Source organism: Oryzias melastigma, linkage group LG1 (assembly GCF_002922805.2).
Source record: "Oryzias melastigma strain HK-1 linkage group LG1, ASM292280v2, whole genome shotgun sequence".
NCBI classification, from domain to species: domain Eukaryota; kingdom Metazoa; phylum Chordata; class Actinopteri; order Beloniformes; family Adrianichthyidae; genus Oryzias; species Oryzias melastigma.
Genome location: NC_050512.1, coordinates 29,235,674 through 29,249,523, shown reverse-complemented (window position 1 = coordinate 29,249,523; position 13,850 = coordinate 29,235,674). Strand labels below are relative to the sequence as shown.

Here is a 13,850-nt window from a genome sequence, read left to right as displayed (position 1 = left end):
AATTTAATTGACAAGTAAAAGAATTAACTACAGCACAGCAGGATAGAGTTGTAGATTCAAAACTGGACTTGGAGAAGCTCAATCACAAGCAGCAAAGTAGGTCTTCCTTTGATGGTAACAGCTGCGAGAGACATCCCTCAGAATAAATCTGTAAAAGGAAAAACATAAAGTTAAACCAATGGTTTATTTTTTTTTTCTTTTTTAATAGCAAAATTATTTTCCTGACTGAAAAATGTGTGTTTTCACGCAGATTTAGATGAATATCTGGCTAAATGTTGTTTTTAAAAGTAGATACATAACCAGAACATAGACTAGAATTGAATTGATAATCACTTTTGTGTGAAGGAAGATCCACTTTCTGCTGAAATCATTTTCATTTTGTGCTGAATAACTGTGTTCTTTGGAACACAGCAAAGCTTTTTTTCTGCATCGGTTTCTGCGTTAAAGTAAGGGATTTGGGGACATCTAGTGGACCATCTGCTCACTGCTCTACACCTTTTTGATCAGTCGTGTCATTCATTTAAATTTGCCATTCTGGCAAAATGACTTTCAGACATTTTACGAATAAGTTCTTCCTAAAAATGCAAAGAAATGCAGCACTGATGATATTGCATTCTACATAAATTATGTAACAGTTTCTGGCCTACAATTAGGGATTTGGTGACAATTAGTGGACCAGTTGCTTGTTGCAGCAAACTAAGTCCCTTTTTTTTACAATCTTGGGGAATTTTTTTCTTATTTTTTATCATATTAATATTTTTTTTACATTAATCATACTAGTTTAGCTATATGTCCCTCTTAAACACTACAGTGTCACACACTAGTGGCAGTTTTTACCCTAAAAGTAGAGATTTGGGTAAAAAGCTGCATGTTGCAGCAGAGTAAGTCCAACTTTTTTATTGCTATTTTGAAGGAAATTCTTTAAACTTTTTTTATTTTTTATTTTTTTTTTTTACTTGGATTAACATTAATTATATTATTTTAGCTATTTGTCTTCCTGGAACAATAACGTGTTATTTCATACCACACACTAGTGGCCGTTTTTACCCCAAACTTAGGGATTTGGGGAGATCTAGTGGTCTGGCTGCAAGTTGCAGCAAACTAAGTCCCACTTTTTTTTGCTACTTTGGGGATTTTTTTTTTTTTACATTCATTTATGTATGCATTAATCATACTATTTTAGCTATGTGTCTACCTGAAACAACAAAGTGCTTTTTTAGCCCAAAGTTAGGGATTTAGGGACATCCAGTGGACCGGTTGCTTGTTGCAGCGAACTAAACCCCACTTCTTTTTACAGGGACTGCTTTGCTTAATCCCATTAGTCTAATCGGGTGTTTAAAGGTGCTTTTATATTTGCTATTTTGAGGAACTTAATAATTCCTCCATTAAGTAAATCATTTTGGCTATAAGTTATTCCCAAAAAAACAATAAAAAAATACATACAGTTATACTGACTTACATTCAACAAATTCTGAAGCAGTTTCTATCCTAAAATTAGGGATATGGTGACATCCAGTGGAAATGCTGCATATTGCAGCTAAGTAAACCCCACTTTTCTTTACACCAACTGCTTAACTTGACCTAGTTAGTTTAAAGGTGTGTTAAGAGATCAGGCTAAGTATTTTCTAGAACTGTAAGGAAACAGAACTCGTGTTATTTTACACTTTAGATTTGGGGACATCTAGTGGACATTTTCTATATTGCAGCAAAGTAAATCTAACTTTTCCTGTCAGCAACTGCTTTGCTTTTTTTCTAAGGGGGGCTTAGGATTTGTTTAATGTCACTATTTTGGGCATATATGTTTAAATATTTTCTAAAACAGTAAAGAAATGCATTACAGGTGTGATTTGATTCCATATAAATAATGCTCCTGTAGGTGCTCACCTCCAATAGCCACTCTTAATGAAGCACGTCACATCATCTGTTATGTTGTCATCAGTAAAAGCTGAAGAGAAGAGGAAAAAAAAATAATAAAAATGTGCATTTTTTTGTTAATAATCAAAATGATGTTGCTGTACTGATTTTATGTTGTGCTGATGCTTACCTGAGCAGTTTTTGTGGCACACGTTTCTGGACCAGCGGAAGCCCGAATTGCAGAAGTGGCTGTCGGACAGCTGGAACACCCCATAATAGCCCAATGACCAGGGCTTCATCATGGACTCCATGCTCTGTTCACCGTTGTCACTCTCCATTCGGTCGTCGTCTTGCTGCATCTCCTCCTCGTTAAACTTGTTCTCCTCAGAATTCAGAGCTACTCCCATAGGCTCCTCAGAATCTTCTTCATCCTCCTTGTTGCTCCTGTTTTCGGAGGCACTTCGCTTTTTTCTGCCGCCAGGGATGTTGGACATAGAAACGGTGGTGGTGGAAGCGAACTCCTCCTCTGGTGACATGATAGGAGCGTCAGTAGCTGCAGGGAGGACCGCCGATGTCGGGCGGATCCCTTCCACAATGACCAGGTTGGTGTTCAGTTGGGACCTTCTGTCCACCTCACAGGAAACTGGAGACAGATCAGAGGTAGAAGAGTTACAATCCTGGAAACACAGATATTTTGGAGGAGGAACACAAGCCTGAGAGGCTTTTTTAGTTGCTCTTTTAGACCATTTTAACTCAAAAAATTTCAATCGTTTTTTATTCTAACAGAGCATTATAAATACAGTTATTAACCAGTAAATATTCAAATTATTTAAGAAATGTCCTCAGCTTTTCCTGTAAAGATTATATAACACTTTTATGATTAAATAATTATAGCTGTGAACTTTGACACATTAAAGGACGCGATTAATAAATCATAATTGACACGTTAATATTTATTAACGCCATCAGGCGTCCTGCTGTGCAGCTGTGAGATCAGCATAACTTAATCTAAAATATACTTTTTTTATATTCTGAGATTGAGATTAAATCATAGAGATAATATAGCATTTATTTGTAGTTTTCGGACAAAAGCGATCTTTTATTTTAATAAATAAGACGGAGAACGAACGTCACCTGGATTATTTTTAATTATTTTGCATTTTCAGTCAAAAATATGTTGATTTGTTTGTTGGTAATTTTATTTTTTTTGTTTTTTATCAAATTTACACTTAAAACTTTCATTCTATGTTGTAAAAACAGTTTGTTTAGCATTTTTGGGGTTTCCACAGCAAAATAAATCCAATTTTTCCAGTCGGAATTTTCAGTTTTTGCATGATTTTATGTCTAGTGTGTAAATAAAACATGACAACATAAAGGTAGTGTCACATGGGAGAGATTGTGCTTATTAAAATGATACCAAATAATAAGTCGTTCAAATTGAAAATACAGAAGTAAATTCAAAAATCGCAATAAATGTACAATTTGGGATGTGATTTCATTTTGTGATTATTTTTTTGCAATTAATTGTGATTCATTTTTTCCTGATTTGCAATTAATTTGATAATTTTTTTAATTGATTTCCGGCCTTGTAAATAATATTTTCTTTGCAAATTTCAGGTGCTTGAAATATGACAACAGACAGAACGTAAATGAATATTTGTAGAGATCAAACAAACTGGTTATTTTTAGAATAAAAAGATCAACTCCGATGAAAATTGTGCTTTCTTATGTTATTATGCGACTTTTCTCATAACGGAGGACATATATAAAGAAAATGAAGGTTAAAGTTGTATTTCGGATCATTTCTTTATTCAAATTGTTTTTGTGTTTTAGAAAAGCTTCATTCTGATGCATCCACTTGTAGACAAATAGATCCATGATGAACGACTGGACAGCTCTAATACTGCCCGCCATTTTTGGTCCACCAGGAAACCACCAAAAGCCCCCCGCCCAGAACGGAGAGGGGAATTTCTAATAAACTCCTGCCGCTCTGCAGAAACTGTCTTTAAGCTCAAATTCTGCCAATAAATGTAAAAAAAAAACATTTATTACAATTTAAAAGGAGAAAATGTTACATTTATGGAGTTATGAACAAACAAACTTCCAAACAAGATTTACACGATTCACCCTGTTTTTTTTTTCATTCATCTTACCAAGTGCAAAGAGTTGGGAGTGAATCTTCATGAGGTGTTTGGGGACATGCAGGGCCTGATGGAGCTTGTCTCTCAGCTCACATCTGGAGATGATCCTGCTCTCAGAGAGGCCGGGCACCAGAGCGGCCACAGCCAACGCCAGCAACAACCCCACCTTCATGCCGTCTGCAATCACAAAAACGCTCATGTCCACAGTGATCTGTAGAGTTTCCTGTTCGTGGACACCTCCCGGTAAAACCAGTTTGTGATATTTTTAGCAGGAAATGCCGAGCAAAGGAACTGACTCAAGGATGTAACTACATTTACAAATCCCCACAGAACAATAGTTTTATCCACAAGACGCAGAAATGATCTTTCTCCGCCAGGACTGCACAGCAAGAAAGTTCCGGTTCATATCTGGAGGTTTCAGTCACTCTGGTGTCCAAAAAAGTCCCAAAAAATTCAACTTTGACCCTATTTAATTGCTGTTAAAGTCTAAATAAAAGAATAAAAATAATAATGAATTTTATTTATATGGTGCCTTTCTTGGCACTTGAGGTCGCCTCACAATACATAAGATAAATAAAAGCAGTAAAAGCACAACAATAAGTCAAAAGTTAAATAGCATGTACTGAAAATACTAATTTACTTAAATTAGGTGAAAACTAGTCATAAATTTGTTTACTTTTAGTGTATTCTGAAGAAGAAAATGACTTAAAAGAGCAAATAAATACTTTTTTTCACCAAATTTTCTTTGCAAAACTACATTAACTCTTAATATCTTAGCTACAGTGTTTATGTTCTTCAATTTACTGTAACTTGTTTCCGCCGCTTTTCTCCTTCAAAATCTACTGGAATTATCGAGTTAACGCTTGAAAACTAACAATATGTTAAAGATTTGTGTTTAAGCGTCACCGGCGACACCTCAGAACAATAAAAAAAATAGAAAAGTACAAAGTGCAGAACAAACAAAATGACTTTGTGTCCAAAAAGACGGTTAAATTGCGGAAAAACATGGAGGAAAGTGACAAAAAGTAAAAAATGTTACTAAAAAAAACATGTAGAATCAGAAAATGAGAAAAAAAAATTTAAAAAATTCTCTCGCCTTTTTTCCTGAATTTTTTTGCATTCATGTGAATAATTAATATATATTTAATATGTCAAAACACATGAAATATTTTAAGATTGGAGCGTTTTATCTATTTATTCATATATATTGTGTTTGAAAATGCTAAGAAATCAAATCAAATTACAATAAAACACATAAAAAAACCCAGTCTATATAACGTACACCTTCATTTCAGATCTTTTATATAATTTCCTTTCAATGTATAAATATACTTTATATTTTTTATATGTGTACATTTGTATTTATCTTTTGGGAAACGTTTAAACTCATCACTATCCATCGTCTACAAACATATATTTTTCAAAATTTAAATGATAAATCCATAAATATCCCTAAATAATAGAACAGAGAACACTTGTTAAATTCCTACCTTTTGGAGGTGATGAGGATTAGTTTATGAAAGACAGAGAATCCTGTCAACTCACCTGCTTTTATACATCCTCCCACGGACCAACCTGTTTTCATGTCGTCATTTTTTAACGCATCGTTTCCAAGAAGGAAGAAGAAGATCTAAATGAAACAATGCTGGAGTAAAAAAGAGAAATCTCATCTAAAAACTTACATTTTTACTAGTTATTTTGAACTGTATTGGAACTTTTACAATATTTTTGTGTTTTTAATTTAGAAAAGTAATTTTGATTCATAAATACCAGCTATTTTACCTCATTGTTTTTGGTTTTATAGCATGATTCCCAGATGACTTAGATGATTTAATCCAGAAAACTTCCTTGAACCTGCAGACAGCTTTAATAAATCACTAACTGAGATACTTTCTTTAATTATTTCATTTAAAACACACTGATTTCCATGGATGAAGCTGATGAAGACATTTCCCTAAATACTAGTGCTAGAATATAAATAATAGGTGCTTTAGATAATAAATAAAGTTATTTGTGTTTCCAGGAAGTCTTTTTACCCAAAATGATCACAATGAACTGATTGCAAACACCAGAAGAACCAGTTTGGATGAAGTCGACGTTTACATCCTCCAAACACAAGAACAAGAGCTTTCAAGAGGGAAAAATGTTCATGTAAATGTTGAGTCATTCATCAAATAAAAATTTATTTTTTTACAGCCAAAAAGAGAAACAATAAACTTGAACGAGCTCAGAAGAAGTCAGACTTATTTTTAAAATGTAGTTGGTACAAACTGATAAAAATGTACTGTAATCTGTTATCTATATTTACTTCTTTTGTGTTTTAGATTGATAAATATTTAAAGTGGGCATTTGTGCTCAGCATCCAGTTTAGGTGGATCTATAGAGAGTTTTTCAAAGTAAAAGTGATCAAATTTGAATGTATTTTTGTGTGTTGCTCAAGAGAGGATCTATTAAAAAATGTCTCTAATATAACACTGTTATAGTATTTTTGCTGCATTATTTTATCTCAGTTTCATTTTTCCTTTAATACAAAAATATCCATCAGCTCATCCCAAATGACAGTTTTTACAGCGATGATCCGTCTGGTCGTGTTTCCAGCACGACAACAAAAGGCGTCCGACCAGAAACATGCCAGGGATGCTTTCTGCCAAAAGGTTTACAGATAAATGTTTTTTTAATCCGTTTCCTCCTCCAGCATGAGGCTCGTTTTCGTATCATTCCTTTAGATTTCCTGAGTTTAAATCATATGGATCATGGTGGTATTTTGACCGGATGATGACTTGTTTGTGTCACCGTGGTACACCAAGAATCGATTACTTTAGTCCAGGATTTGCTCCAACTATACAAAATCTTTTCTTCTGACAACTTTCATGGAATTTTCTTCTTCCTTACAGCAACTAAATGTACCTTCAGACTTCCTTTAAAGCAATGAGGTTTTATGTTTTCCCTCAGATCTGCACCGTGAGGTCACTTTTACCCTCCATAGTGGCTCTCTGGCTGAAGAAAAGTAAAAGAATAGTATTTTTTAAAGTAAATGTTACTTTATTAGCATTGATTTAACTAATAATTAATGCTAATAATCATTAAAAGTAGGAGTGGAACGATTAATCGATTGATTTCTATTCCTATAATCCAACCAGATCAATCTGAATTGAATCAACCTATAAAACTAAAAAATCATTTTACCGTTTCACTGTTTATCTCTGAGTCACACTGGTTGAATTTTTTGTCCTGGATCAAATCGGTTCATTTAAAATAAATCAATATTGGATCAGAACCCACAAATTATTATATGATTTGAAATGTTGTTAAACTGAATTAACTGGATTGCTTATTATTTTTTTAATAGTTCAAATCACGTCTTTTCTTATCCTCCACAACAGGGGAGTTGTTGAAAAGTGTTTATAATATATATATATGTATGTGTATATTATGTATGTATGTACTTTTTCTAGTAAACAGTTGTTCTCAGTCATTTCTTGTGTCAGAATAATAATTCTTGCTCTACATTCTTCTTAACATCTTCTTTTTGATTTTAAAAGCTTGCAAATTCTCTAAAATTGTCAGATGAAAAACTTGCTGTCCACACAAATAATCCAAGTTTCTCTTGTTGTTTCTTGCAAAACTGTATGAAATATATATAAGTTAGGAATGAAGTATGGCAGGAAAGTATCCCACAGTACTGCACCATCAAGTCATACAAGAGATAAATTACAAGAAATCTGATTGAATATAATCATTTGTCTTGCTAAATTGAACATACATTAATATAAATATGCGAAAGTCACCCTCAAATTTAGAATGTTCATAAACTAAATCAAGTTATATTTGGAATTATTGAAGCTCCTTAAAAAATCAAAAATAAAAACAATTTATGATAAACTAAAAATGTCTTATTGTTTGTCCCACTTTGCTCAGATCTTTTTTTTATATTATTTTATTTTTACATTTTTTTTTTCTTGTTTAATGCTGCTATTTTCCCCTCTGTTTGATTATAATAATGTAAAAAAACGGTTCTATAATTTTAAATCATGTTTTGTTCTGTAGTTTGTAGTTGTTCAATAAAAAAGGAGGCGTCCATTTTGAAAAAGGTCTTCTTTTATAGGTGTCTAGCCCCGCCCCTTCACCAAACCAACCCAATCACTAATCAAAAATTTAACACATATAAGAAACAATCTTTCATATGCATTTTACCTTTAAGAAATTCAACGTGATAAAACAAAAACTATGTATGTGCCATTTAACATAACTTCATGAGCAAAAACACAAAATAAAATGGAAACCAAAATCACTGGACTTCCTGGAACAGGAAGTGCTGCTAAAAAAATATGAACAAATAAAACAGAACAATCAACAAATCACTTTGTTAAGCCCTCTTCTCTTGAGATAAAACAGTAAATGAGATCTCTACGGTTTGTATGAAAGTCAAACATTCAGATGATAAAACATCAGTTTGGGATCAGAAGATGATTTCTCCACAAACTTAAAACCAAAGGGACTGAATTTGTCCTCAAACTTCTCTGTCCTCAGATGTCAGGACTCCTCTGGTTCCCAGCAGTGAAGGAGTTGATGTAGAGATTACAAAACGCCTCACATACCTGAGCTGTTTCTAACTGGATCTGCAGCTGTTACTGAAAGGAAAGAAAGCTTCAAATTACATAACAAACTTTTTTTTTTAGTACTTCCTGATACTGTGTGGTTAAAAGGAAAATACATGTAAGTGACATGTCATAAAATCGATGTTTGCATAAAAGAAAAAACTGTCAGAGGAGCATTAGCCCCCTCTTGTGGACACAGCAGTGAAATGCACTTTTTTTGTGCTTCACATTTCTTCTCAGGTTTATAGAAGACAGCACCCTAACAGGGATGAAAGAAAAGAGCTGAAGATCCAAAGTGCTCCTGGTAGGTTGTCTGAGGAGAACATGGGAGCTTCTCCCCAGATCTCTGGCTCAGAGCTCTGAGGGCGAGGATGTCAAAACTTGGCTGCTCTGGTTCCCCTCCAAGCTCTGGAGACTCATGGAGTGACAAATGTGTCCCACTGTGAGGATGAAATCTGAAAAACATGACTTAACATTAAAAAACGTGTTATTTAATCCCTTCAGTCCATCAATACAAAGTTGCAGCAAACGATCATAGATTTATTTAAGGCTGTCACCGTCTGCAGAATAATCTTTTTTTTGTTCCTTTTAGTTTGTAAATTTAAATAATAACTTTTTTTTTCTAAAAGCTGTGTGATAAATTATAGATTACCTGCGGTCTTTGGAACGCACAGTGTGAACTCTAGCCAGCTGACCCGGATACAAACCATGAACATCCCTCCCCATGCGTGACATACTGCACAGCTGTAGATGTAATGCTGAAGAAAAGGGGACACGTCTTCATTTGAGGAAAAAGGTCAATCATCTCATGCTTTATGTTTTGCTTTTAAATTGATAAAATATATATATATATATTTAACAAATATTTTCAATCTTAAAGTCAATACCAAGCTGAAAAAACAGAATAAAAGACAAAAAATTAAATTAAAATTACATAAATGTCCATATTTCTTAGATTTTTTTCTGTCTTCTTTTAATAAAGTAGTTTAGAGAAATTTAAAAAACGAACCAGGTAGTGAACTATTGTATAGTGCTTGTAAAAATAAAAAAATAGAATAAAAATTGAAAAAAGATTAAAAGTTCCAAGAAAATGTAAGTATTTTTTCCCAAATTTAAACTTTCATGTGCTGAAAATGAGGTCAGAAAATTAAAAAAGATGAATGCTCTGATTTTGAAGTCCATCCTTGTCTTATTTGTGTTTATAAAATCAGATTTCTTAAAAAATAAAAAAAATACATCAACAGGATTTTAAAAAATCCAAAAAATAAAAAAAATTCTAGCAAATTATTTCAGGTGATTTCAACTCACAACCGTCTCTATGGTGTAATTATATCATTTTATATTTTTGGTATTTATGTCCCAGCAATATGTCACACTGGTAAATAATTAACTACATATCCCACCATGCAGTGCAGTAGAACAACAGTGTAGCCAGAATTGACAGTTCCCCGTCAAATTGATGGTGTTAACTCAGCAAAAATTGCTTTAGGCGGATTGACATAGATTGGGTGAGTTTGGGTTTATAGAAAGTTGTCACTAAATTATCCTCACTGTATAATTTTGACAGGATTTAATTTATGGAGAATGGCAAAATCTTTTAGGATATATTTAAGTTTATTTCTTAGATATAAAATGACCAAAAAATGAAGAAATTTGAATGTTTTGACATTTACTTTATTTTTAACATGTGTAATTTTGAAAGAATATATTTTTATGAAGACTAAAATGTTGAAAGTCATTTTGAGGTTTAAGTTCTGGAATAAAAATCTTGTCTGTTTTTATTCATATTTTAGTTTGTTTTTTAAGTTACGTTTTAAAAGTTTCAAAAGTGTAGTTTTAGTGGGATGAATAAATGTGTATCCTGTTCAAATCCTGATCTAAGGTGTGTTTGGATTTGGATTGACTTTGACATTCCTGTTCTAAAGTCACCCAACAGGAGCTGGGACAGGCTCCAGCAACCCTGTGACCCCAAAAGTTATATAACCGTTTAAGAAAATGTATAGATTGCTGACTTACAGCTAAACTGAAATAATTTATTAACCAGATTTAAAGGTGAGTTCAAATGACTTCAGTTGCTTTGTTATTTGACCCTAAAAATAAAGTTCCCAACGTTTTACTTCGGCCCAAACCTCTTATGTCTGTTTTTAACTATATTTGAAGTAGATCTACAGAAAGTGAAATTGTCAGACAGATAAAATGGAACTTCATATCGTTTTAAAAGATTAAGTAAATGCTGTACTCCTTAAAATTAGATTTTCATTAAAGAGAAACTGGTAAGTTGTCTGCATTTTAAGTCCGTTTTTCTCTTTTACTTATTTTTTGTATTTTTTTTTTTTCGAGGTAAATCTTAATTCTGTCACATTTTTAAATAGATTTTAGATTAAATCACTTCATTCCAAATTTTAGACAATTTGATTTCCTCCTGAAACGAGCAGTTCGCATCTTGACCACTGGAGGTCGCTGTTTAGTCGGTAACATTTTGATTTTCTGACATAAAATAAATGTATATATTTTAACTTTATTACCTTAAGATGCAATATTACATGCATAACAATAACAATCAGTAACATGTGTCGAGATTGGGCTCATATTAACAAGTACAAAAGAAAGAGCTCTGTTAACGTTGTCATTAACAAGATCATTTTGATCCATTTTTTCTCTTTTTCAAATCAAGAACCGAGATAACGTTTTTCAATTATTTTTTTTTAAATAATTGTTATCCAGATACCAAAATTGTTTTTTTTTATTATTGTTTTCCAATGTGACAACATTGACATTTTTTATGTATATTTTTTTGTTCAAAATGAATGAGTGATGTATTGTTTTTGTATTTTTTAATACTATCATTAACAGTAATGCATGCTTAATATTTAGAAATAAATAAACAAAACAAAAGCACAAACAAGCACAAAGAAAAACTGATATTTATGAGCTTAATGCAAAAGAAAAACATAAACAAAGCTTAATTGTTATGACTAACATTATCACGCAAACATTATTCTGTTTTTTCTTTAATTTTGCATCAAAAAGTTATACTTCAAGAAGTTCTTTTTTTCTGAATTACCACTAAACTGAATGTAGCAACATTTACCTGCAGATGAGGGTTCAATCCTCTCTGTTCTCCCTTCTGCTTTTCTTTTCTTTTCTTGTTTTTCCTCTCGGAGAATGAAACCCGACGCTGAGCCGAGCAAACCGACACCGTAACAGTTACCAGCTCCACCATAAGACTCCTGTGAGAGGATTCACTCTGATCCTGCGTTCTAAGAAGTAGCAGATTCACATTTCTGTTTTTTTAAGTTTTCAAATGACACTTTTTTGTAGTATTTTTCACTATTCTGTGTGAGCTCTTCTATAAGTCTCTGATATTTTTCGTGCAGATGCATCCATGTCAGAAAAGTCAAAAAATGGGTCACATGTATGTCTTTAAAGAAATAAAAGACAAACAAAGGAGCTAAAATGTAATGTCATTTTAAAGGAATAATCAGTGGAATCGTCTCTGTTGCCCTGGATAGTCATAAGGTAAACGCCTCACTGTCTGGGGTCTTTGTTGACCCTGGCAGACGCAGTTATTTCACAGACTGTAATTGATCGATGCAAAGCAGCCACAGCATCCCTCCCACAGCCAGACTGGAACCCGGATCCTCAAACAAAGCAGCCATTCACAGGAAGGCTGGGGAGGAAGGGCCGGGTGGAGGGGGGACTATACATTTTGGCAAGCCTAGATAAATAATAATTGGTGTAGAGGCCTAATGTGTTGCCTGTTTTAAATATTTGCAAACGTCCCTGATTCCTTTGGGGAGGGGAGGGGGGCAACAAAAGCTGGGGACCAACAAAAGCCCTAGATGCCATGAGGAGACAGATGTTGCCTTCACGTGAGCTCTGTAAAGTCAGGTTTTTTAGCTCAATTTTTCATCACACTGTTCAATCCAATTGTGTCATACGTTATAACAAAGTATTAGGAGAGAAAGTAAATTAAAACAAAATGTTATATTCCAAACATTCAATTTTAGGATTTACACACAATTTAAAAAGATACATGTAATAAGTTAGAATTGCATTTAGCCAATAAGCTAATACTTTTATGTGAATTTTAGATACATAACAAACAAAAACATAAATTAACACAACATGAATAGTTGACGTTTTTGCTTGTAACGCAACATAAATCATGGTAAAAACTGTAAATAAATGAATTTACACACAATGTTCAATTAATAAACAATTACATTAGATAATTTTTGAGCATATTTGAGAAATAATGTTCTTAATATGAATAATTTGATTCTTTAGCCTATTTTTTTTACATGAAAACATGTCATATTTTTTATTTGAACAAGTATTTGTTGTTTACATGTTCATTTGAAATTGCGCATATATACATTTTTTCCTGTTATACGTGCTTACTTAATCAATAAATGTTAAAGTATTTAGAGAGAAATGAAATAACACAATTATATTCTAAAAATGTAATTTTAGGATTTGCACAACATTTAAAAAGATAAATATAATAATTTAGGGATTGTGTTAAGTCGTTAAGCAGATGCTTTTAAGTGCGTTTCTTCTAAATAAACAAAAAATAAATTAACACATTAATTTTTGCTTTTTTGCTTGTAATACAGGATAAATTGAGCTAAAAAATATAAATAAATGAATTTTCACACAATGTTCAATTAAACCCAGAGACTATACATTTGAGCATATTGGAGAAATAATGTTTTTAATAACAATAATTTGATTATTTAATCTGTTTTTTTATGTAAAAATGTGTCTTTTTTCTAATTTTGACATGTTTAAAGTAACATGTTTAAAATTGTTTATTAGATTTTTTCCTCTATCATATGTGCTTACTTAATCAATAAATGTGTCTTTCTTTTAATTTAAGACATGTTTAGAATTTGGTTGTTTATATGTTCTTATAACATTGTTTATTATATTTTTTTCTATTATACGCGCTTACTTAATCAATACATGTGTTTTTCTTCTAGTTTTAAAATGTGTAAACTATTTGTTGTTTACATGTTCATATGAAATTGCTTTTTTAAAATATTTTTTCCCCTTTTATATGCCCTCACTCTATCAATACATTTGTATTTTTATTCTAATTTAACATATTTAAAGTGTTTGTTGTTTACATGTTCATATAAAACTGTTTTTTAATTATTTATTTATTTTTTCATACTTACTTAATCAATAAGTATTTTAGTTAATAAATAAGATGGGTTTTGGGGGCGTAAATGACACGTAATGTTCAGTCCAG

The 13,850-nt window shown here is 32.3% G+C and overlaps 1 protein-coding gene across 4 annotated transcripts in view; it reads right to left on the bottom strand.

The window, feature by feature from the left end:
- LOC112157301 overlaps nucleotides 1-8,780 on the bottom strand; it is an 11,209-nt gene extending 2,429 nt beyond the window's left edge. Inside the window, exons 1-5 of one of the 4 annotated variants that reach the window (XM_024289972.2) lie at nucleotides 8,594-8,780; nucleotides 4,008-4,172; nucleotides 2,045-2,497; nucleotides 1,885-1,945; nucleotides 7-148 (exon numbers count right to left, since the gene is read on the bottom strand). In XM_024289972.2, coding sequence (XP_024145740.1) covers nucleotides 79-148; nucleotides 1,885-1,945; nucleotides 2,045-2,497; nucleotides 4,008-4,172; nucleotides 8,594-8,711 — 867 coding nt within the window. In that variant the 5' untranslated portion in view covers nucleotides 8,712-8,780 and the 3' untranslated portion in view covers nucleotides 7-78. The other 3 variants (XM_024289973.2, XM_036213943.1, XM_036213944.1) reach the window with 3 other exon arrangements.
- Between the last annotated feature and the right edge of the window lie 5,070 nt (nucleotides 8,781-13,850).